This window comes from Neltuma alba, unplaced genomic scaffold (assembly GCF_004799145.2).
Source record: "Neltuma alba isolate B1F8T4 unplaced genomic scaffold, ASM479914v2 tig00002907_pilon, whole genome shotgun sequence".
NCBI classification, from domain to species: domain Eukaryota; kingdom Viridiplantae; phylum Streptophyta; class Magnoliopsida; order Fabales; family Fabaceae; genus Neltuma; species Neltuma alba.
Genome location: NW_021633066.1, coordinates 173,929 through 199,735, shown reverse-complemented (window position 1 = coordinate 199,735; position 25,807 = coordinate 173,929). Strand labels below are relative to the sequence as shown.

Sequence of the window (25,807 nt, the reverse complement as noted above, 5' to 3'; positions counted from 1 at the left end):
CTATATATATGTATATATATATAAATGAAATATTAAAAATTTTCCAGAAGAGTTGACAATATTTAATGAATATTAATTTCTTCTGAATGCCGTTTCTTTCATCACTTATCACTGATATCAATCAGGAATGACCTGTGTGTTTTGATCGGAGCTCAAGAAACTTGTCATATATGCAACTTCAGAATAAACAAATTGTAAAAAAGAGCCGTAGTACTCAACTTCCTAAGCACTTTAATTAATAATTCTATAGTCGATTTAGGTTTTAAATTTTTATAACTTGATAATGAACTTTTCTAAGCTTTTAAATTTGTGCGGATAGCCCTAATTATTAATTATATACTCCTTAACTTTTTTGCGTGTGCATATAGTCCTTAAAACTTTGAGTTATATGCAGATAATCCTCTTAAATTTGAAGTTATGTGCGGATAAACAATCAACAAAACTAATCGCAGGGAAGTTATCTGTATAAATATAAGAGTTTATATAGGGGAGTTTGTTGTAAAGTTTCATCAAATATTAAGGCGGTTATTTGTATATGGCATAAAGCTCATGAGAGGTATATAATTTAGCTTCAACTAAATTAAAAGTTGAGAGCAAAAAAAGAAAGCACCTGAAGGCATCCAAAAATATAGTAGATTTCTTTGTCAGTTTTTATGCCTCCTCACTTCATTTTTGAACATTTTGGAGTTCATGTTAGTTTAGTGTATTTGCCATTTCTTCTCCATTTGCATTTTTTGAACCCTTGTTTTCGTATTATTGTAGTTTTATTCACATATTTGTGTTTGTTTTCTTCCATGTAATAATTATAGCCCTTTAAATATGCATTGTACACCGATGTTTTTATTTCCTTGTGAGTCCTAATGATTTCTATTTAGTGGCCATTAATTTGGGCCGAATTAATTAACAGTGAAGCAAGGATAGACTTTCAAAAAATTCGTGTATATATGTGATTTTTTTTTTGTGGCATGCAAAGTCTTGCATGTACTTAAAAGTTGAAACCAGTCACGTTAGATAATTAAATAATCTTCACTACTATAAATTTGTTAATATTTGACATTTGATACTTGACAATTATAAAAAAAACCACCATCAAATATGATTAGAGAGAGATATGATTAAAGACGATAGTTTAAAAAAGTCCACACATTTAATGTCTAATAGTGCCTTGAATAGGACTTTCTCAATAGAAAGGTACATATGGATAGAAAAAAAGAAGTCAACATACTTTTAGTATAAATGACCAACTCAACTAATTTTTTTTTAATATTTTTAAATTAATTATGTAGTTTTTATAGAAAGGAGGTAGTATATTATAAATTTGGAAAATTCTTTTAGGTTGGAGAAAATTCTATGAAAGAGTGGTGGGTAATAACTTGTATGCTAAACGTGAGGGCCATTACTTATTCTTGGAAGTAAAACTTCAATTTTTCAAAAATAATTAGTTCAATCGCGGAAGGACCCAAAAACACTAGGGTTGACCCAAATGGCACAAAATAGTACTCTTGCAATTTGATAATTTTTTGTTTGGTTAAATTATATTGTCTCCAGGTGTTACTATAAGAGCTAGTTGAGAGATTAAATTTGGTATTAAATATAATACCTCAATCAACTTTGTCTTCAAATCTATAATGTTTTATCTAAAATACTCCTATTAATTGTAAATTGTTCTAACTAAGAAATAGTTTCAATATACTACCTCTGGTCCTAAATATAAGAGCTAGTTGATTAATTAGAGGAGATTAAGAAAATAAGTTAAGTTAGTTATTTGTAATAAATAGATATTGTTGTTCCTAAAATATCCTTGTTAATAAAGTTTATTGGCTAGAACTATCATTATTAGAAGGACTATCTTCAAAAAAATGAATAAATATGAGAGACAAAGTAGATAGGAGTTTTATATTTAGAACCAAAATAAAAGTAAAATGAAATCTTATATTAAGGACCGGAGGTAGTATATGATTAAAAAAGGTAGTTTAGAAAAGTCAAAATATATTTGTTATAATTAATTAATTTAACTCATTTCTTTTACCAATTCAAATTAGTTTTCTAGCTCTTAGTACCAGTAAGATTTCTCAAAATGTTTAATTTATGTAATGCTAAGCTATCATATATTTCTTTATATTTTAATTAAAAATGGAAAACATTAAAATTATATCAAAGTAAATGTTACATCTTTTCAGGCGAATTTGTCAAATGCAACTTGCCTATGTTATGCTACATTGACGTTTGATATAGTTTTTATGTTTTCAGCTTCGAGTGAAAATAATGCATTTAAGAAATAATAACTTTTATAAATTTACATAATTGAGATTTCAGAATTTAAGCTTTTGAAACTTGTGATCCTGTCTGATATGAAGTATTAAGAATGAAAGACAAGAATGGAATTGGAATTGAAAAAGGTCAATTGTACGTGAGATTGCTTGTTACTTAGGATTGGTCAACCTAATCCCACCTACATGGCTTAGTCCAATTTTAAATAATAAGCAATTCTTCATATTAAATACTTTTTTAATAGATTTTGTCAATCTTATTCTTAATACTTCATACCAAATGGGAATAGGAATATGCTCATGGAAGAACCATGCTTTCAGTTTTTAGATGTTAGAATAAATGTTAATTTGGCCCTTTAAATTTATAAAGTTATTTTTATTTTCTTAACATTGGAAGTATATTAAGTTTCTTTGGCCAAAATATATTAAGTTACACAATGAAAATTTCTTAAGTTTCTTTGGCCAAAATATATTAAGTTAGTCAATGAAAATTTCTTACATGAAATTAAAATAATTTACCTATAATAATTTCTTGACAACCTTCCATGACAACAAAAATGAATGAAAAAAAATGTTTCTTCTAACTCTCCTATGAAGTTTAGAAAATGACTTACTATATGTTTTTTATATATGTTTCAATCAATATTGATATTTATATTTATGATTTTATCCACAAGATGTGACTGGATGCACGTGGGCACAGTTGAAGAAAATCACCAAACAGAGAAATTTCTATATGATATGATATGTTTTAATTTTTTAATTCTTTCTCTAATTTTATACACACTATTAATTATCACGATCTTATTTTTACTACTACTACTATTATTATTTTTGAGTTTTATTTTATCTGTGATTTTGGGACATTATTCTGATTCATTTGAGGGTGGTTGTAGTTTGGTTGATCTGGAAGGTGAAGGTGTGAAGAAGCCCTAGAAGAATGGGGAGAGGGAAGATTGCGATTAAGAGGATTGACAATTCAACAAACAGGCAAGTCACTTTCTCGAAGAGAAGAAGTGGTTTGCTCAAGAAAGCCAAGGAGCTTGCCATCCTCTGTGACGCTCAAGTTGGGGTCACTGTCTTCTCTAGCACCGGCAAGCTAATATGGAAGCTCCAGGTTCCTCTTCTTCCCACCTTCATTATTTATTTATTTATTATTATTGTTGCTGTTGTTTCTTTCTTTCTTTCTTTTTTTCAAAAGCTACCACCGCATTTTTCTGGGTGCTCCTCTCTTTTGATCCAGATAATATGCCTCTAGTCTAGACTCATTTCTTCCCCCCGCCCCCCAGAAAAAGGCAAAAAAAAAAAAAAAGATGAAAAAACCATCTTGGATATGATGATATTCTGTCAGATTGATCTGAATGGTAGCAGAAAATTAACAGTTTTTTTTTTTGGAAATATAATCCCACTTGCATATATTGGAGAGCATCTGCGAGCTTGACATTGATGCATTAAAGATTGCTGTATATCATCATCTCTGTTTTTTTCTTTCTCTTGTGGTTTTGTATTAATCACTTTCCATTAACATATGTTTTTTGATGCCTTAATTAGCTTTGGATGTTGAGCCTTTTTTTTTTTCCTTTTCGCCTCTTACATGCTTGCTTAGGTGAACAATTAACATGTGTTAGAATTTTGGGTTGAATCATTCATTAAAAAGTACGGCACGCTTGCTGCATAAGAAAGTTTTACTGCGAGATTAGAGTCATATTTGGACACCCAACAAAGTCTTAGGTCTAAAGCTACAAAAATGACCCGAATTATTACGAGGTATTCAATCCAAAAAAGATGAAACCAAAAAAAAAAGAAAAGAAAAGCAATGCTCGTCATAAAAGAAACTGGATAGCAATCTTTATTCAACTTCTTCTTGATACTTCATGGAACTTGATGCTTTGCTTTGTACTCAAATGATCTTTCCAGCCTCTTGATACTTTTACTCTTTACCGGACTTCTAGTGGTTGGGCTTTCAATGCCATGTAGAAGATCTTGGGATTGAACCAACCGCTTTTGGATGACATGGACACCACTCTGATGACTGTGAATGCCACATATAGCATGGCTGCCATGTAGGACTTGGCTACCAACTTGAATATCATTATTGGATGCCACACAGGTCACCATCTATGCTTATGTTAAATGCTATTGTTTCCTAGTAGTCTTCTTGTTCTGTTCAATGCAATATAAATTTGCTACTAGGTTAGCTTAAGAAACCAAAAGAAATGACACAGAAAAAAATATGAAAAGAGGATGTGTGTGTGTGTGTGTGTGTGTGTTTGGAATATTATCCACATGCATGCGTAAGTGTGGGAATCGTAATGTTATCAGTATATAGCAAGGCTAGATAGAATATCAGAAAATCCTCCCTCTTTATAATATATATATATATATATATATTCTTATTAGTAAGACCTATCCTGTAAAGTGTACACTACCACATACCTAGCCAGACTGGCAAACTCATTTACAATTGCTCTTTCTAAAGTTCAAAGATATATAGGAGACGTTAAGCATTGGCAGTAACATCTTCTGAGAAGGAATCTGAAAAGTTGAAGTTGCTGCGTAAACAAATGTCATTGTATCTAGAGAGCATCAGTGACCGTATAACCAAATAGCATGAATACTCTTCTGTAAGTAAGAGGATCGTAAGTTTATGTTTGACTGTGATTCAAAAAATAAAGAAAAAGGAATTTAGTAGGGTGTTTATAAATAGAAATGGAGTAGGCTTGAAATTTGCCCTTTATCTATCTGTCTATAGTTTTCCCCCTGTCATTTTTATTTTCTCTATTCTCTCATGGTAATATGTAATTAGAAGATTATAGATACCCTTTCCCCATATAAACTCAAAAAGCTGTGCATGCACATATTGTAGCACATTCCGTGCTCTTTTTTCTTTTTCTTTTTTGAGAACGGAATGCTCAAGTTGATTTGGATAACTTAGGTTAATTTTAAACGATCCAGATTCAATTTAATTTCTTTTCGAGTTTTATATTTTTTAAAAATAAAGATAACTTTATAATAAATAATATTTTTTTAAAAAATAAATCTATTATTAAAAAACTGTAGATTACAAATTTTAAATCTAAATCATTCATATCATATTTTGTAATGAAATCTAAACCATCCCTGAACTGCATATTACATTAGGCACAATTTTTTTTTTTTAAATGATGATTTACTTAGTGGAATATGTACTTGAACATGGACTTTTCTTTTTGTTTTTTTTATTCATCTAATAATGATTGATATAGTCTTAAAGACAAAATGCTGGGAGATCTTTTTTTCCAAAACCATATCTATTTAATTCTAATATCTTTTTTTTTTTTAGAGGGAAAAACAATTTCCCAAAGACGGGTGTTTATGGGGCCAATAAAAGTAATGATCTAGACATTTTGCAATGTGACTTATATTGGAAAGGAAACCTCCCTACTCTCTTATTTTCCACTCGTTTTTTTTTCCCCATTCTCATTATTAGATCAACTCTGGACGGTTGATATTTAATAATATATAAAACTATTACTTTGATATCAAATAACCAAAAATTATATAAATAATTTTAAATTATTAAATTTTGAGCTAAATAGTTCACATCTTTATAATTTTATTAAAACATCTTATATATATTTTTTATTTTTTATAAGACATTAAATATCAACATTGTTTTTTTAACTGAAATTAAATATCGACAGTTAGTATTTTATATTGTAAAAGCGTAAGCCATATTGATACTACCTCCTATCCTTGATATAAGAGTTAAATAACTAATTTGTGGATATTAAAAAAAATTAATTGCATTAGCTATTTGTAATAAATGGATGTTGCCTTCTTTAAAATGTCCTTATTATTTATGTGTATTAGAACTATTTATTGGTGGAAACTCCTTAACATATATAATTACTATATTTATTGGTGGTAAAATAGATAAACATTAAAGACAAAGTAGATTGGAATCTTGGCATTTTATATTACGGAACATATATAAAATCTCCACCTAGCTCCTTTTTTTTTTTGGCCCGCAGTATTATGTACATGAATAGTTAAAAATATGATACATATTACGCATATATATATATGTTTATTTATATATCTAACTAGCTAGATCCTAGTCAACTATAGATCGTATTAGTGCATCAAAGAACATATCATGTGGATGTATGGGCACAATTATAGTTGTCCCAGTAAGGGCCTATTTGTTTTAGATTATTTACTAAAAAAATCGCTACTTTTGAGAAATTTTAGGATGCTTGTTTAATGTTTAAACAATTTAAAAGAAAACATTTTTGTATTATTTTTAAATGCTATTTTAAATAGCTTCTAATTATATTTTGAGAAGCCACTTTCAAGTAAAAATTGTTCTTTTATATTCGTAACAAACATAAATAACTTTCAATATTCAAAAAATATCAAAATAATATATCACTTTTTAATTGGAAAATTTGAAAATCACTTATTTTTTAAAACTCAAACAAACAGTCCATACGTTTTTTTTTTTTGGGAGAAACTCTTGTACGGGAATCATTTCTATTTCACACAATTTGTCATTTATACCCTCACTAATAAACTCATTCAACTCTCCATAATTTTTCAGATCAATCTGAAGCTGGCTAGAGTGCATGTGGCTACTGGCTAGCCGACCTTCCCATGTATATTAAGTAGGCTGTTATTTGGTGATTGGTGATTTAGGATCCTCTCACATCATGACTATGAAGTGAAGTTGAAATACTCTCTGATTCTTATTATACGCATTAGATAACTACTTTGTGGATGATTAACAATCAGTTAAGATTAGTTAAAAGCAATAAATAAGTAAGAAATATACATTTATTTTCAAATATACCTTCATAATAAATGAGAAAAAAAAAAGTTGAAAGAGAATGTATAGGGAAATGTGATGAGAAAGAGTCTGATAAATAAGAAGGAATAAATAATTGAAAATATAAATTAAATGTTAAGACAAACTTTAATTGAAACTTATAAAATGGATCACACTCTTCTCAAAATTTGCAACTTATAAATAGGAACGGAGGGAGTTGCGTCCACTATAAAGTGGTTATGGTTGTTATGCAATATGCTTGCTTCTTTAATTTGTTAGTTTGATTTTGCATCATATTCCAATTATTGAGTGAAGTATGATTTGCGCATATTCATGTTCTCATACCTTAAATCAAAGAGCTGGTTAGGTTTTTTTTTTTTTTGCTCTTAAATATAATTAAGACCTCAGTCCATTTTGTTTCAAAATTTATAACTTTTTTCAGACTAACTATATTAATTGTACATGTTAGGGTGATTTTCATTAAAAGGTAGTTCCAATACCAATAATTAAAGGGGATATTTTAGGAAAAAAAATACTTATATCATATTTCTTATATCCATTATTTGAAGTTCTCCAATCATGCAAGGTCATGTGTTCTCTTTTTTTATGCAGGTTTATAGTTTAATTAATGATAATACTTTAAAAACATGACACATGACCATGTGTGATTAAAGAATTGGAGGTCATACCAACAAAGCCCGGCACAGTTGGTAGATAGCTGGGTCCCTTAAACATGATGTCCTGGGTTCGAACTAGGCCGTGTGCATGGAACAGGCTTTGTTGGGAGAGGCAAAACCCACTTTGGTGATCTCTAAGCCTCGGGAGGATTAGTCTCTGGCTATCGGCTAGGGGATACCACCTGGTTTCTACCAAAAAAAAAGAATTGGAGGTCATATGTGAATGAATAATTCATGTTGTCGTTAGTTATTTTGGGCCAGGAAGTACGTTATAGGCTTATTAGGCTAGGTGTAATTATATTGGCTTAGTTTAAGCATTAATCATAGATCATGCATTGCCAAGTGTGATCTCCCTTTGCTTTCCTTTTCCCTTTTATTAAAGCAAGGGCATAGATATGAAGCGTTGCAATAAAATCATATTCCCTTCCATTATTTGATAAAGCTTTTACCCCCATAATGTGCTTAGGGAGCTAAATGTGTACGAAGAAAAAATGATAACCACTCTGAAAAATCAATCATTCGCACCAAAAAAGTATTAATACTATAACATGATCCATTATATAATTAAATTGCATTATATAGATTTACATAAACTTAATTTTCATCTTATTAATTGAATTCTCTGCTTAAGTATGACAGCATGAAGTCAATTATTGACCGCTACAATAAACAAAAAGATCAGGAACACCATCTGCTTATGAATCCAGCTTCAGGAGCTAAGGTACTATGATATTTTTAAGGTTTCTTCATAAAAGTCATGTCTTTTCTTTAAGTCATGTCAAGTATTTGCAATTGTCAGTGTGCTTTATATTTAACTCCAAGCAACTAGATAAAATGGAAACATCAGTTCTAATAATAGAGAAAAACATATAAGACTTAGAAATTATTGGTGAAGCAAAAAGCAAATACATTATCTAAGTAAGACCTAATTAGAGAGTTGATGTTAGTCATACATGTAAGATCTACTTTATATATTTATCAATTTTTCTTTCAAGTTAACCCTATTGATATTTTCTAAAAAAAATCCAGTATGAAAGGTAGGGAGAGTACTAGGATGATGTTTACAGAATTTAGAAAAAATAGATTATATTAACTAATCTAAATAACATCTTTAATCTACTCAAATTAGCTAATTAGGTGTTACATTAAGGATTAGAGGAGTACTATAGAAACTGAAGTGGCACAAATTAAAGAGAAACAGAGATCAAGGAAAGATGGGAGAAGAGATGAAGAACACACACAACAACTAATTTAACCAACATAACTATCAGTGCTCTCTGAAAGAGAAAAAGGACCCCAAGTGATACGCAACTTGTCACACCTCTCTTTATAACCTATTACACGTCAATTGGAACCAATATAAGTTGTTTCGTAACATGTCCAGGCAAAAACATTTAAAATTCAGGATTTTACTGTTCATCATGTTTGTACACCTTTCATTTGAAAATAGGCCAACTTTGAAAATTCATAACTAATTCTAAAAAAATCAAAACGATGTGATTCTAATTTTCACGTGAAGCTTGCTAAGAGTTCTATGGGGAAAAATACTCACTAGGTCCAGTTCCACCCAGAATAATTTCAGAAAATTCGTCAAAGTACACTGATCATTTGGTAAATTTTCAAATTTGCAGTATTTTTGCCCAACTTTGGAAGGGCATAACTCTTAGCACAAAACTCTAATTTTAGTGGTTTACAACTTGTTTTAAAGATAAAAATGAGATCTATAAGCCTGTAAAATTTCACGTTCAAATTCCAACAATTGCTTATTATTTCATGTGCCACAAGTTTGGCCTCTTTTAGGGAGATTCTATCCTCTAATGCTACTTTCTTTAATTTATCTCCCATTTTTCTTTTTCCTACACTCTTTTGACATTATACCATTCAATATTCCAACATTTAGACATGTCATATAAACATAATTTACATCACATATCATTCATAATCCATTACATTCTCAACATAAAGTTCATTAATACATTACACAACATAACATAATAGCATCAATTCCATAATTGCGTCTCTATCCCAAAATCATTTCCTTGCCCTTGTCATCGGATGAATCATTTCCTATTTGAGACATAATTTAACATAGGAGGAATGAGATTTTCATGAAATCTCAGTAGCATTTGAATTACACTTATCATGCAAATCAAGCAGGTTATCATGTGACATGTTATGATACCTCAAGGCATAATCAACCCAATAAAATCATGCTTAATGCCATGCTAAAAGAGAAACATCAACACTTCCACAATAACATAACCCAATGCATTTGGCCAAAGCATAAACCAATGTTATTCACCCAATCCATGCCACAACACAAGTTCCTCTATCCAAGCAAACAACAAATCACATTAAACGTAACAAGCAAGATTAACAATCAAATTATAATTCAACGCTACCTTTTTAACACTTGTCCACTAGGTTACTTCAGGGGACAAAGCTTCTCCTTGGTTCCTCCTCACAATGCCTATCAAACCAAGCATAAACAGAGGCTATATTAATCCTAAACAACTTGATTCTAACACTTTAACATTAACTTAACAATCCCCCCCTTTTTTCTTTGATTTTTAACAAAATGATTCCTTCTTTAGAATCAATCATCTCATGGCTTATCCCTACACAATTTTTCATGAGGAATCCAATGGTGCAATCAGATTTTTGAAATATACTCCTTCCCCATGAAGTTCACTTGGCCGAATAGGGGGTTCTTAATTTCTAAAAGTTCCATTTTTTATTCCAATTATTTTAAACACTTTTCAACAACATATCCCTACACAAAAACATGTTTTAAATCCATTGGAATCATCAAATCAAGCAAAATCAAATTGCTTCTGCATGAACAGTGCTGACCGAATTGCTTCCCCTTAAACCCTAACTTTGATTTCATCCAAAAATCAATCCATACACCACTTAATCTTCCTTATTCCACTTGGTTAAAGGTTTCTATCCTTTCCTAAATACCACAAGGTCCAGCAAAATTTTGACAGAATTTTTCTAATTTTCCAAGCTAAAAACTTCAACTAACCAAGCTTGAAACTTAGGAATAGGAAGGCATAAGCATACCTGAATGTTTTCTTGGTGTATGTTGAATAATTCCTTGTACAAAACACTTATAATTTTTGGTTGAACGGTGTTGGAAGCAAAATGGCAGAACCTCCCTTTATTTTTCTATTTTTCCAACATTTTTTTGTATTTTCTAAGGGGGTATTTATAGAAAAATTCCATCTGCCCTCACCCCTCTTCAATTGGACGAAATTGGACACCTAATAAGGTGTATGTGGCAGCCATCGAGTGTCCAAAATATTTAGATCACTCCATGTGGCTTTTCTCTAGATTTTTCCACAAAAATATCTCTTAATTTCACATTTTATTTAATAAAAATGGAGGGACCTGGAAGGTGCACGAAATTGGGCCCTTATTGGGCTCAATGTGGGCCCCACAAAATTTTTGGGCTGGTCCAAAAAGATAACCCACAAACCAAATCATTATCTCAAACCAATTAGAAATTTTATTGGTTACTGAATACTAGTAACATTCTATAATTTTTTCAGACTTCCAAAAATTTATTTCTCTCCATGATAATTCACCTTTTAATATGAGAGTATGATCTGAAAATTTTCAGAATTTTTCACCACCTCTAGATATTTATTTTGAATTTTCTCCGGTTATGCCTCTATGATGAGAGCCTTTGTCGTTCGCCTTGGGGTTCCCAATCAAAAATAAATCCAAGTAATGCAATATAGTACAAAACTCGGGTCGTTTCACTTTGAGGAGCCTTTATTTGAAATCCTAAGCAACTAAGTATCAAAAATAAAGAATTGACTTGGAAAGGGATTGATTTTCTTTTTAATTAACTAATTGGCAAAATTTAAAAGGATGCAAAATGAGTAAATAATTTTTGGATTTTTAGTTTATAAAATGGATATGAATGAAATAAATAAAGAGAATTAACAAGTGACAGCAAATAGAAGAGCAATCCTCTAGCACAATGATTAAGGCTATCATTACTTCAATTAATTTGGGAGTTAGCTAAATTCAAAAGACTCTAAGGGCCACCCCCTAGACTCGGCTTAATTAGAATAATCAACACCAAGCCACCTTGCATATTAATTATTCACAATTAAACTGTTTCAGCACAATTAGCCAAAAAGAAAATCAAAGAAAAGCAATTAACATTTTTAGTCCAATAACCAAGCCACCTTGAATTACCACTAAATGTTCACAATAATTTCAAAACATAGTCTGACCCAGTACAATGTAAAGAAATTAAAGCTAATCATAGCATAATGTTAAATGCTAATCAAAGATTCCAACAACTACAACCAATCTCAATACAAATATAAATCATCACAGCCCATTCAAATATTATAAAATTCATTCTAAGACCTAGAAATCACAATTATAATGAAAGAAGTAAAGATTAGAAGAGTTGAAACTCCCCTTTGAAGCTCTAAGTTCAAGCCATAACCATTGCTCTAGAGAATTGGAAGGATTTAGCTACTCCTAACCATCACCACAGCTCCACCAAAATTCCAATTCGGTTCAGCCATGAAGAACAATGAAGATGGAATCTGCAGGAGTGGTTTTGCCGTGAAGCTATGGTCCTTCGTTCTCTCTTCCTCGCCGCTGGTCTCTTCAATTCACGCCGCCTCCCGCTCCGTTTCGTATCGCTCGTCGGTTTTTGAATAATAGGTGTAGTGGGGTATTATTCACGCCGCCCACGTCTTCTCCCTCCGCGCGCTGGTGATGATGAATATTGGATTATTAGGGTGGGGCAAATCGCAACGTTTTGCCCCACCTATTATTATTATTATTTTTTTTTAATTTTATTTTTCTTTTCTTTTCCTTTTTTTTTTATTTTTAAATCTTCCTAGAACCTGCAAGCAAAATTCAAGGATAAGGTAGCATTAATTGTCCTCAAAAATCAATTAGTCACAATTAAATCAAAATATGACAATTTTGCCCCTATAAAATAATAATTCAAAATAAAACAAAATAAATCAATTAAGGTAAAAAAGGGACCAATTAAGTTGACAAAACTCATATAAAAGATACCAAAATATATAAAAATAATTGAGTTTGTCAACTCCCCCACACTTAGCCTTTTGCACTCCTGGGCAAAACTTCATTAAAGAAGAATTCAATAGAGAGACTCAATGCAAGCAAACATAAAACTAACTAAGCATGAATGTGCAATTAACTCAAACAACTTTTATTCCTAATCAATCAGCATCATAGATACTTCAGTGCAAAGAAATTAACACAAGAAACATAGCAAGATAAAGGAAGAGAAACACAATAGAGCTCACATAGGGTACAAGTATTTCACTCATCTCTCAAATGGGAAAAAATTTCACTCAATCCACCTAGATTAGCACCTACCATAACCTTGTAGAGATTCTAATATCTCCACCACTAGCATACCTTAGATTCATGATCAAGGGGACTTGAAAGGTTGTAATGTTGGAAACTATGGCCAAATGAATAAAATGGACTAACAAATGAAATGCATGAGTAATAAAGTATCAACTCAAAGTGAGCTTAAGTACAATCATAAAAGAACACCAAAGTGCAGATTTTAACCTTTTGAGACAGAAATCATTGCTCTTCAAACCACCATGGAATGCCTTATTTCAAATTTATTCTTTTGTTGCAACTTATTTTCTTCTTTTTTTTTTTAACTTTCTTTCTTTGGCTTTTTCTAAACATTTTCTTTTTTTTTATTGCCTTTTTCTATTTCTTTTTCTTCTTCTTTTTTTTTTTTTGTTTGGCATCCAAACCCAAAAAAGCAAAGATATAGACTTTAATGATGTACTTTTCAAAATGAAAAACCAAATGTAACTCATGCAAAACACTTGCTAAAAAAAATAAATGGAATGAAAGTGAAGGCTCAAAGGGGTGAACAAAGGTTAAATGAAGTGGTTTGTGTTTGGGTAAAGGGTTTAGAAATGAATGCCCCTATCATCTTCACAAACCTAGATATTAATGCAGCTTTGAAAAAAAATCTAGACAAGTTCTAGAGGTTAACCAAAACTAGGTGAAAATCACACAAGATGAGAAAATATATGGCTCAACAATCCTTCCATTAAGGCTTTCTCCAAGATGTTTCTTCCTTATGGATCAAGCTATGAAACAAGATTAATAACACTACACCAAAGGCATTCTACTATACTAATCAACTAAGAACAAAAACCACTCAAATCAAATGCAAGCAAACTCAGCCGTGCAATATTCGCAAGCATTGTGCAAAAAGATTTTAAAAAGAGGTGCCCAAGGGTTACAAAAGTCAAGTCAGCAACAGAGAGAACGGCAACTCGCCCATACAACAGTGCAGAGCACTGAGGCGAATGAAAGCAAGAGGACATAGAAACTAGGAGCAAAATTCCCAAGCAAGAATCACTCTTAAATCATGCGATGTAATTCAGAAATCAATCAATAAGGCAAAGAAGAGAGCAATTATAGCAGCAATACTTAGGAAACATGAGCAAATCCAAAGGCAAATTTTTTTTTTTTAAAACAGCTCAACTCAACAACAATCTCTCCCCCACACTTAAATTTTGCATTGTCCTCAATGCAAAATCCAAGGACAAGGTAATGACAAGAGAAAAAGAGGATCAATAAGGGAGTAAACAAAAAACAAGGTTACTTTTCTACTAGAATAGCTCCCCCACACTTATCCTCTTCAATAATTCAGTTAAGCACAGTTAATCAATGCAAAGTTAAAAGAAAATAAGCGAGGAAAGAGACAACCTTGTGCTTAAAGCGCCTTAGACTCTTAAAAGAGAAATTCTCATCAATAATGAGAAACATGAAATTTAGCAAAAAGGATTGCTCTTGATGATTGCACTTTCTTGGTGGTGGCTCAGGGTCAATTGAAAGAGGTCCAAGAGCATATGGTGGAGTTTGGTGTTGAGGAGATCCCTTCCAATTATGTGCCTGCACAGAAAACAAGCTAGCAGCAGTACCAAATCTAACAATATAGACCTCGAGAGATTTCAAATAAAATAAAGACATTTTATGATTTAGACTCTTCAAATAGCTACAGCATCCAAGAAAGTCAATGATACTCCCATCAGTAGGAGTCAAACAATCATTTAAAGTTTCAAAACACTTAGGTTCATGTGACGTGGAAACTGAAGAATCCAATTGACAGTTATTAGAGTACAGCACATCACTATCACATTCACAATAGGTGGGAGGTAAAAGCATGAAAGTAGAAGATTCATACAGAATACTACTATTGACACAGCTAACTAAATCAGGAGGCAAATCACAAAACAAAACTTGTTGGAAAGACTCATCTACATGCATAATTTTGTCAATTAAAATTTCAGAGTCTTTCTCAACAACACTAGAAGCTACTAACTCAAAGGAACTATCGTGCACTTGATTCTCAAGGCAATGATCATTCTCACATTTGTCATCAATAATTGCACTCAAACAAGATTTAGCAACCTTAATGTTCTCATACTTATCAATAATAGCACTTCCAACACTAGGAAGAGAAACATGGTTGGCATGTAAATCATCACACAAAACAGCATCTTCATCCAAATCACTACCACTAAGAGCAACAAAATGAGTATTAGCATGTTCAAAAACATGAGGGGATTCACAGACAATTTCTTCATCCACCTCAATATCACTCATATTATCAAAAGCTTCAACAGGAATAGTAGTTATAGCACAAGGGTCAATCTCCTTAAGAAGAGGAGCAATATTACCTGATGTAAGGCACGAGTCCTTGTGAGTTTGTGGATGTTCTTGCTTCATCTCAGTCTCTTGCATGAGTGAATTTGGATATTTTGATTCATCCTTCCCCATCCCAGATTCAATTTGCGCTATATCACTCAAGAATTTTCCCAATGCACTTTGACATTCTTCTAACTCTTCCTCTGATTCCTTAGAAATTCCAGATATTTCTACCTCTTCAAGTAATTCATGGTAGTATGAATTTAAGCGGTCGTAAGCTTCTCTTAAAAATTGTATCTGGTCCTTCTTAGGAATAGTAAGAAATGGGTCAGGTTCATTGAATTGATGTTCATGAGATTGGGGGAGAGAATGGTACTTGGATTGGGACGAGGGTTGGTGGTAGTATTCATATGGAAAAGGAGGTGGTTCTTGGTGGTGTGCATATGGTAGAGATATATGATTAAAGTATGGTTGGTGAGGTGGGAGTGATGGGTGAGGTGATTGATGTAGATGATGGTTCATCCAAGAGGGATCATAGGTATAGATGTGGTTAAGCATTTGAGACTCTAGCTGAGCTTGGAAGGAGTCCAACTGTTGTAACAACTCTTCAATCTCTTGAGAACATGTTGAATTAGAAGGTGCTTCATTCCACGTACTATTTCCTGCAAAAAAGTGAGAGTGCGAGGGTAGATCATGATTGCTATTAAACCAAGCCATGAGTCACACAATCAATTCCTAACAAGAGCCAATCTAAAGAAACTCAAAACAATCCTAAAAAGCTAGAAAAATCAAGATATTTGGTTGTATTTTTGAAAAATTTTGATGCAAATGAAAGAAATGCAATGAAAAACTATAAACCAATGCAAACTACCTAAAGATGCTAAAACTAACTACATGTAAAAACTAAAAAGCTCAAGGACCAAGTCAACCAAAGATTGACACTTAGATACTTGGGAATCAATTTTTTTTTGGCTCCCCGGCAACGGCGCCACTTGATGAGAGCCTTTGTCGTTCGCCTTGGGATTCCCAATCAAAAATAAATCCAAGTAATGCAATATAGTACAAAACTCGGGTCGTTTCACTTTGAGGAGCCTTTATTTGAAATCCTAAGCAACTAAGTATCAAAAATAAAGAATTGACTTGGAAAGGGATTGATTTTCTTTTTAATTAACTAATTGGCAAAATTTAAAAGGATGCAAAATGAGTAAATAATTTTTGGATTTTTAGTTTATAAAATGGATATGAATGAAATAAATAAAGAGAATTAACAAGTGACAGCAAATAGAAGAGCAATCCTCTAGCACAATGATTAAGGCTATCATTACTTCAATTAATTTGGGAGTTAGCTAAATTCAAAAGACTCTAAGGGCCACCCCATAGACTCGGCTTAATTAGAATAATCAACACCAAGCCACCTTGCATATTAATTATTCACAATTAAACTGTTTCAGCACAATTAGCCAAAAAGAAAATCAAAGAAAAGCAATTAACATTTTTAGTCCAATAACCAAGCCACCTTGAATTACCACTAAATGTTCACAATAATTTCAAAACATAGTCTGACCCAGTACAATGTAAAGAAATTAAAGCTAATCATAGCATAATGTTAAATGCTAATCAAAGATTCCAACAACTACAACCAATCTCAATACAAATATAAATCATCACAGCCCATTCAAACATTATAAAATTCATTCTAAGACCTAGAAATCACAATTATAATGAAAGAAGTAAAGATTAGAAGAGTTGAAACTCCCCTTTGAAGCTCTAAGTTCAAGCCATAACCATTGCTCTAGAGAATTGGAAGGATTTAGCTACTCCTAACCATCACCACAGCTCCACCAAAATTCCAATTCGGTTCAGCCATGAAGAACAATGAAGATGGAATCTGCAGGAGTGGTTTTGCCGTGAAGCTATGGTCCTTCGTTCTCTCTTCCTCGCCGCTGGTCTCTTCAATTCACGCCGCCTCCCGCTCCGTTTCGTATCGCTCGTCGGTTTTTGAATAATAGGTGTAGTGGGGTATTATTCACGCCGCCCACGTCTTCTCCCTCCGCGCGCTGGTGATGATGAATATTGGATTATTAGGGTGGGGCAAATCGCAACGTTTTGCCCCACCTATTATTATTATTATTTTTTTTTAATTTTATTTTTCTTTTCTTTTCCTTTTTTTTTTATTTTTAAATCTTCCTAGAACCTGCAAGCAAAATTCAAGGATAAGGTAGCATTAATTGTCCTCAAAAATCAATTAGTCACAATTAAATCAAAATATGACAATTTTGCCCCTATAAAATAATAATTCAAAATAAAACAAAATAAATCAATTAAGGTAAAAAGGGACCAATTAAGCTGACAAAACTCATATAAAAGATACCAAAATATATAAAAATAATTGAGTTTGTCACTCTATCAGTAGTTCTGGGGGAAAATAAATTCTCTAAAATTAATTTCTGAGTTTCCAAGGCCTAAAAATAATTTTTTAAATTTAAATAAATATTTAAATGAATTTTCCATCAATCTCCCAAATGTATTATGGCCTCTAACTAATTAAAATAATTATTTTTCTCTGATTTTCTAATATTTTCCCGTAAAACCTCTGTTTACGGAAAATTCTGTAATAAATCATTTTCACCAAAATTCCATCTTTCAGGCCTCAATCAAGTTTCCAAAACCTCTACTCTACATTTTTTCCATTTTTTAGGGATTTTCTGGAATTTTTCTCAAATTTTCCTGTTTTGCCCTTCCTAGACCGATGATTATGAAAATACCAGTCCGGACCTTTTTGGGGTTTCATATCAAAAGTTGTTTCATCTCCCTGTCTAGTTCCTACATTGAGCCTCATCCCAATTTTTGATCCTTTATCGCTAGATAAAAATTTTTGGGATTTGACACAACTAATTAATCTTTACCCAAACCTTTTTAGCGTATGCATCTAATAAGAGTAAATTAGAAAGTTCAACTCTTCTTTAGACAAAAGCAATGATTTAACTACATTTTCTTAGTGCTGGTTAAGCAGTTAGATACTTAGGATGAGGCGGTATTTGGATAAGGTCTTTAAAACATAGATTGAGAACAATCATATATATGCTAACATTTTTTTAACAGTACACAACCCAAAACACAGACTACTACACCCTTTGAATCGACTCACCTAATTCATGTAAACTTAGTTACCTTTTTTTTTCCCCCAGTTCTCCCCTTATTTAGTGCTCACTTTATTTTTTGAGGAAGGTAACATTTGTGACAAGTCATTTCATACATCCAGTAGGGGTATATTAACAAAAGAAATATTACATACGTCTTAAATTTTGTAATTTGTCTTATAAATAGAAACAAATCTCCCTGCAAAATTTCCTACTAACAGAAACTGAGGGAGCATTATTATAAGTTACACTCTAGAATGATTTTATGGTCCTTTAATGCATACAAGTTACTTCGTTCATACATGCTTCTCAATAAGAAAAGTAGTTTAAAGATTAGTTAAAGCATTAGATTTGTTATAAAACCTTAATTAGTTCTCAAAAGGAAAAAGTGCCCATTTCATTTTGGTCCTTTAATTTTTCAATTGTTTAAATAATGACATATATGACAGAAAAAATTATCATTTGATGTAACACCCCGAATTTTATGATTTAGGATGAGTAGAAAAGAGAAAAATTTATTAAAATTATTTAATAGCTCAAGCACAATTGGGAAAAATTATGGAATATTGATTTTCAAGGTTTAGAAATATTTTGGAAAAGTTCATTCCCCAAAAAGTGGCTTAAATGATTTTAAAGCTATTTTCATAGCAAAATGGGTTATTTTCTTAGAAAATACTTAGAGGTTTCTAATTAACTAGAAAATTTTAGGGAAATTATTTTATGGTTCAAAGAAGCTAATGGATAAGAAAAATCCACTTATGATATTTTGGTTTAATTTCTGGATATATCTTATATTTCAGAAAAATAGGAGAAGGGATAGGATTGGAGAAATAATTATTTTGGAGGGAAAAATGGTCCAGAAATGTGGTAACACACGTGCTGCCTTCTCCTCAAGACATCTGAATCCTTTCTCCATTACACAGCTGGTTATCCACGCGTTCTGATTCACTCCTCTATACATCAGCTGATCACCACGCGTTGCATTTCACTCAGTCGGTGTCCAAAGAAAAGAGAGAGTGACGAGACAAACAGAGACAGACCGAGAGTGAGGACGGAGAGCGAGAGAGGGAGAACACGGGAGAAATAGTGATTCAGTGGAACCGGAAGAGCTATCGGAGGCTGTTTTGCTACATGCAATATTGGATTCTGAGTAAGGTGAGTCTCCTAAACCTCCTCCCATCTTTGTTTACTTGGGTTGGTGACTGGTTGGAGCGTTAATGATGAAAGAAGCTTAAGTTTCAGTGAGAGAAATTTTCGGTTAAAATTGGAACTTGACGATGATGATAGCTTAATGCTTGTTGGCCGATGAAACTGAGTTAAATGGTTCAGGGTTGGCGTTGGGTTCTGTGGAATTGAAGTGATGGATGTGTGTGTATATATATATATATATACATTTTCTGGTTGCATGTTGATTCTTACTCTGTTTTAAGTTCACCGAACAGGGATGGTCAATCATGCAAGTTGAGTTTCGGTATTCTTGCTTAACTGGTGTAGGAGTTGGTTGTTTTTATTTGTATGAGGAAACGTGGCTGATATATGCGGTTGCATGTGTGCTTGCTGGTTGTGTGTTCGATTGGCAGAACCCAAGCCCCTGTTTTGATGATTTTTAGCGTTGGAACTCTAGATGAATATGGAAAGACGGTATAGGTGATTAAATGTGTTGGTAGGTAAATATATAAATATATATAGGTATATATTAACATGGCTGTACAGGGCGCTAATAACTTGAGGTAATGATATCTGTTTTTCTTTTTGGTTGTTGGATGTTATATGGCGTCGGGTTTACCGGTTTGAGAGAAGACGAACTGATATATATGTATATAGTCTCAGTATATATAGTAATATATGACTTACGTGGGAATTTACACTGGTTATATTTTATATATAAGGGCCGTGGGATTATAATGGAAGGAAAGGTTATTGAGGAGGAATGTTAAAGTTTGAAGGAATTAGATGGGTAGATGTGTGAAGTTAGAAATGAATTAATACAATGTTAAGTGATTTCCATGAATTTAAGATATGGAGAAGTAAGGAAATAGATTAGCTATAATAGAATAGATATAATGGGAAGTTTTAAACATTGAAGAATTGACTTTGGAAGCCTAGAGTTGATGTGGAAATGCTGTCTAAATAAATAAATAAATAAATAAGAGTGTGGTTTTAGAACCTTGATACTCAAAATTTACTAGGAGGAGAACCATGTATGGTTTGTTCTTAAGGTTTTGAATGATAAGTGATGATTATGTAAGTTAATTTGTTATATGATCGAATGGTGAATAGAAATGGTTGAAGCTTGGGGACTTTTGAATTTTTAAGAGGAAAATTGATTAGAACTCTAAAATGTGAAACTTTGAACCAAGGGATACTTTGTTACAAAGTGTTGAGAAATCATTGGATTTTATTGATAAAAGAACCTATAGAATGTTGAGTGGAATGATTTAGCTATTGGCATCCAATCTGGAATTTCTCTTTTAGACTTAAAGTGAAGAATTGTATGGATTTGAAAATTACAGTATGAAGTTAATTAAGCCAAGACAATTTTAGAAGCAAGTTAGAAGTACAAAAATAATAATTTATACTCTAGCATAGGCGCCTAAGTGTTAGGTGTTTGGCATGGGAAGTGCTATAAAGTATATATTTGTGTATGTGTACACACTTTCGATTAGTAAGCTTGTAAGGCAAGGGGATAAGAGTAATTAAAGGCTAATAGAGTTGTTATATATAGTTGTTTTGGAATATGGTTAGAAATTTATCAAAGTGCTGTGACAAGAATAATTTTGAGATTTAATATGAAGTGTTAATAGAAAATATTTTAAAGATAGAAGACTTGTGTGTCTATATAATATATTTTTTTACCAAGATGATCAGTTACTAAAAGTAACTATTTGGGCTGAGATAAAGAGAGAAACTCTCCACAGTAAATGTATTAAATAAGAAAAATTGTCCAGGATGACCAACTATTAAGTAAGGGTAGAGATTGAAAAAGGATTGGGATTTAAAGAGAGATTTCTAATTTATGAATTTTAGTTGGATCAAGCATTAACCTACCCTTACTAAAATAATAGGTTTTGATATCTGCAAAAGCCTGCTGAAGAAGCTAAGAGAAAACAAGTAAGGTTTGATTTTGAAGCAGAAGGTTCAGGTAGTAGTTCTTTCCTACCTTACACTTGTGTATGATTGCTGCATGTTTGTTTGTGCCATATTGCTGTTTAAAGCATGAGAACATATAATCCTTAATTCCTTGCATGGATTATTTAGCCGTGATCACGTGTAGCTGATAGACATGGGGCAGTGATTGCTAATTATTTGCGCATTATTTATTCAGCTTGTCTATCTGTCATTGCGCATAAATGCTTAATTGCATTAACTTGCAAGGTTATGTTCCACTTTGGCTTGTTTTGCATGCTTTATGTAATCTGCACATTTGTTTGATGGAAATTACTACTACAGGGATTCGTTCGAATCTCACCCTCCCTTCCTATATTATACAGCTAGAGCAAGCAATTCCAAGAGTAAGGAGGTCATAAGTGCTGAAGGTGGGCTTGTATGAAGAGCAGGAATGTCTGCTGCTTTTGTACCTATAGAATAATTATTTTGATATTTAATTATCTGACTTATTAGATGTTTAAGAGCAAGTAACCCACACTTACTAGTAATTATGCTATTTTGTATCCTTCTTTAAGGGAGTGTGTACTTTCAGTGCTCAGGTAAGGGTCATTGTCCTGAATGACCAGGGTAGTAACTTATATAATAGTAGTATTATTTTAAATCTGTGTGCTTGTCATACGTGCTTTAGAAGTAGGGTTCAAGTGTGTGAATCACTCGTCAGTATTTATATATATAAAAAAAATTTGTCATTTTCTATAATAGAACACTGGCGTCTAGTGATCCACAGTTGTTAAGTGGATCCTACTGGTATATAGAAAGTTAGGTGTTGCATTTGACACTAATGATTTTAGGGTTAGATGACTGAAAAAATAGTTTTTAAAATTATGAGACCAAACTAAAATCGTGTAAGAAGTTAAAAAACTAAAAGTATATTTTTATTTTTTTCAATATTACCTTTATTAGTTACACTAAATGCCACTATCAACTACTCCCTCCATCGCCAAATATAAGAAACAAATAACCACTTTTCCTGGTACAAAAGAAAATTTATTTTTGTTGGTTCAATGCTTTAAATATTCTACAATTTGTTCTTTTGTTTTCAAAAACACCCGTAATGAAGTCATTAAAGGGAGTCATTAATGAAGTTCCCTAAATTTAGACTGGAAAAGAATGTAATGCTTTTGACAAGTAATTGTACAATGTTATAAAGATATTTGGACCGAAAGGGGTCTTCATACTTGTATCATTAGTTGGAACTCGTACCTGCTTACAATTGCATCGCTCTTGATTCAATTTAATAGTTATATCTGTTGTTGCACTTGTTAGTTTTGGCAGAGAGAAGCAACGGTCTTGAGACAACAGCTGCAACACTTGCAGGAATTGCACAGGTACAAGATATTGATCTCAACATGGAAAATTTTATGTTCTCCTTTTTTCCCTCAAGAGTATATGGAACAATTTAGTGAACCAGAAGTAACTTATTTCTTTTGGGAAATGTATAGGCAATTCATGGGTGAACAACTTTCTGGTTTGGAAATTGACGAATTGAAAAGTTTGGAAAATCAACTGGAGATGAGTTTGAAAAATGTTCAGACCAAGAAGGTACGATAGATCATTTCAATTTATATCCACATTCAATATAATTTAATACATGTGGCAAATACGATAACCTGAGCTTGATCATTAATTGGTCTGCAGGATCAAATTTTGACAGATGAGATTAAAGAGTTACAACACAAGGTATATATATTCAAGAATTCTGTTTCTGATCTTGCCATGTGAAAAATGCTTAATAATCGGATATATGATAAACAGACACAAAGACATCTATAAGTGAAATGCAAGGACAAGAATATTCGTTTTATTTTGGACAACTGATGAAAAGTTAAGATCCTCGTCGTTGAAGCTGCGAGTGTCAAAGGACAACCGAAAAAATTATTAATAATAATGCTTAAGAGTGCACTATAAAATAAAAGTATAAAATTGCTTTTGAACAGTTGAAGCGTAAAGGAAAGTTTAAGCAAGCAAGAAGAACAAGTAATGGCTATTCCTCTCTTTCTTAGGATCTCAGAAAAAAGGAAGCAAATCCAAAGATCTTTTCCAGCTAGGGCAGCAAATGTCCTCTGAACAGCAAATCACATTGATCAGATATCCTCGTACTGTAAAGCAATTGAAAATTCAAGCTCATTATTATTTAATTAATTAATCGCCAGCAACAATATCTTTTCACATTGATTTCTGAGTACATCGAAATTCTAAGTCTACGTGCGTCCAACTCAGATTGCACCATGCTAACGATTACTTACATATGCTAAGATTTTCTCTTTTTTGTTCATAACGAGTTGAAGTTACAAGTGGCCAAGTGGGTCTTAAATATATGGTCTTATTTTAAACTTCACATTAGCTAGCCATAGTTAATTTGATTTGCACAACTGATATTCTTCATGATACCCAAAAATTTCTTAGTTTTTATTAGATTTTTCAGGATGACAAATGAAAGTGATATATATACTTTCTCCAATTCTTTTTTGCTTAACATAATGTTTTGTTGTCACAAAAAATTATATATTGCTTTAAGGTTCTCACATATGGATTAATTAAGAAATGTAATTAATATGTTAAAATTTCTTTCGGTTTTTCTAATATGCCCTTATTAAATGAGCTGTTGAGTATTAAAAAATCGAAATATAGACACATAGATTGTCCACAATACTATTTCTTCCGTCCCTTTTTATAAAAAATATTTTACCACATGAATTTCTGATGTATGTACATCTCCTTTCTCCAAGGTTTGATGAATACTGCTCATTCTCCATCTAGATCATCCATATCGGATTGCGTCTTTCGGATTTTACTACTTTTGTTTAAAAGTAGACAGAATTTAGATCATGGAAACATTCTTCTGACTTTTCATTTTAAAAGATAAAAATTAAATTATTAAATCTTTCAATTCAAGTATAAATGATTCGAAAACATCATGACTCATCCCTTTTATATATGCGGACTAAACAGTTAACTTTGAATTGGGGTTCCCAACTTAAATACAAGCTCCATTTGGTTTACCGTAAAGATTATTTTTTATGATAAGACTCAAGAAAAAAATTTATTTTTGGAAATAGTTAGTTTGATATTGTATAAGATAAAATTCCCCCCGGTTCTATGTATAAAACCATACTCATTATTGATCCTGAATATATTTACAAGACATTTGACAAAATTTAATTAAGTATTTATAACCTATTTATAAAATGGCCCTAGTACTCTCTCTCTTAGTCTTAGCATCAATAATTGCTTTTAGTTGATTAAGGGTGATTTTAAAAAATTGTAAAATTGAATCGGAGGGGGTAGTAGTTATGATTGGTTTGTTAAATTGTTAGGCCTATACATGTGCACGCGTATGCGTGAGAAAGGTAAAGTGAAGAATATAGTGATAACATAATTAAGTTATTATTCATGTTAACCTCTTTTTTCTTTAGTACAGAGAAAGAAAGAAAACCCTAGTTGTGAAAAGAAGTCTAAAAAGAATTCCAAAATGCTATAACTTACAAGACCTAACAATATGATAAAAACAAAATCACGAACATCTGCATTACCTATTTGATATACAATTAGGAAACCAGCTTAATTATTCTATAATCAGTGACAACTTAGAGCGCAAAATCAAGTAAACAAATGTACCATTAATAAAAAGGAAAAAAAAAACCTAGAACAATAATCCTCAAACAACAAACTGACAAGGCATCATTGTAAAACCCCAAATCTAGTCATTTTTAATCATTTTAATGGAACCAAAGAAGAGCGGCCAATAATCTGTCTTGAATTGAAAAAATAAAATAAAATATTTTGCTCCTATCCAAATCTATCGCACGTCTCTCCTCTTTTTTCCGATATCAATTCAATGTATGCCACTAATCAACTCTCTTTCTCTCACTTTTTTTCCTACTTATATTCTTTGTTTCACTCACACTCTCTGCAAATGAAAGCATTTTTCAAAATAAAATATATTTTTTTACACACTTTTAATCAATTTCAATCATCATTTTTATTTAGATAATAATTCATTTATTTGTAGGCAGAGAATAACTCAATCTACACGCTCAAAAATAAAGG

At 31.9% G+C, this 25,807-nt stretch overlaps 1 protein-coding gene across 1 annotated transcript; it reads left to right on the top strand.

Moving 5' to 3' along the window:
* The first annotated feature begins 3,201 nt into the window (after positions 1-3,201).
* Positions 3,202-23,479, top strand: LOC114739755 (MADS-box transcription factor 23-like). The gene is made up of 5 exons (XM_028927837.1): positions 3,202-3,387; positions 8,386-8,475; positions 23,024-23,085; positions 23,200-23,299; positions 23,396-23,479. Exons 1-5 carry the CDS (start codon positions 3,211-3,213, stop codon positions 23,477-23,479), a joined length of 513 nt encoding a protein of 170 aa, XP_028783670.1. The 5' UTR covers positions 3,202-3,210.
* Positions 23,480-25,807: the final 2,328 nt, after the last annotated feature.

What these genes read in the sequence shown, in the direction of transcription:
- LOC114739755 (XM_028927837.1), top strand. Translation starts at nt 3,211, where the DNA reads ATGGGGAGAGGGAAGATTGCGATTAAGAGGATTGACAATTCAACAAAC. An exon ending in ATCCAGCTTCAGGAGCTAAG is followed by an intron (nt 8,476 to 23,023) that starts GTACTATGATAT and finishes TGCACTTGTTAG; the next exon opens with TTTTGGCAGAGAGAAGCAAC. An exon ending in AAAATGTTCAGACCAAGAAG is followed by an intron (nt 23,300 to 23,395) that starts GTACGATAGATC and finishes ATTGGTCTGCAG; the next exon opens with GATCAAATTTTGACAGATGA.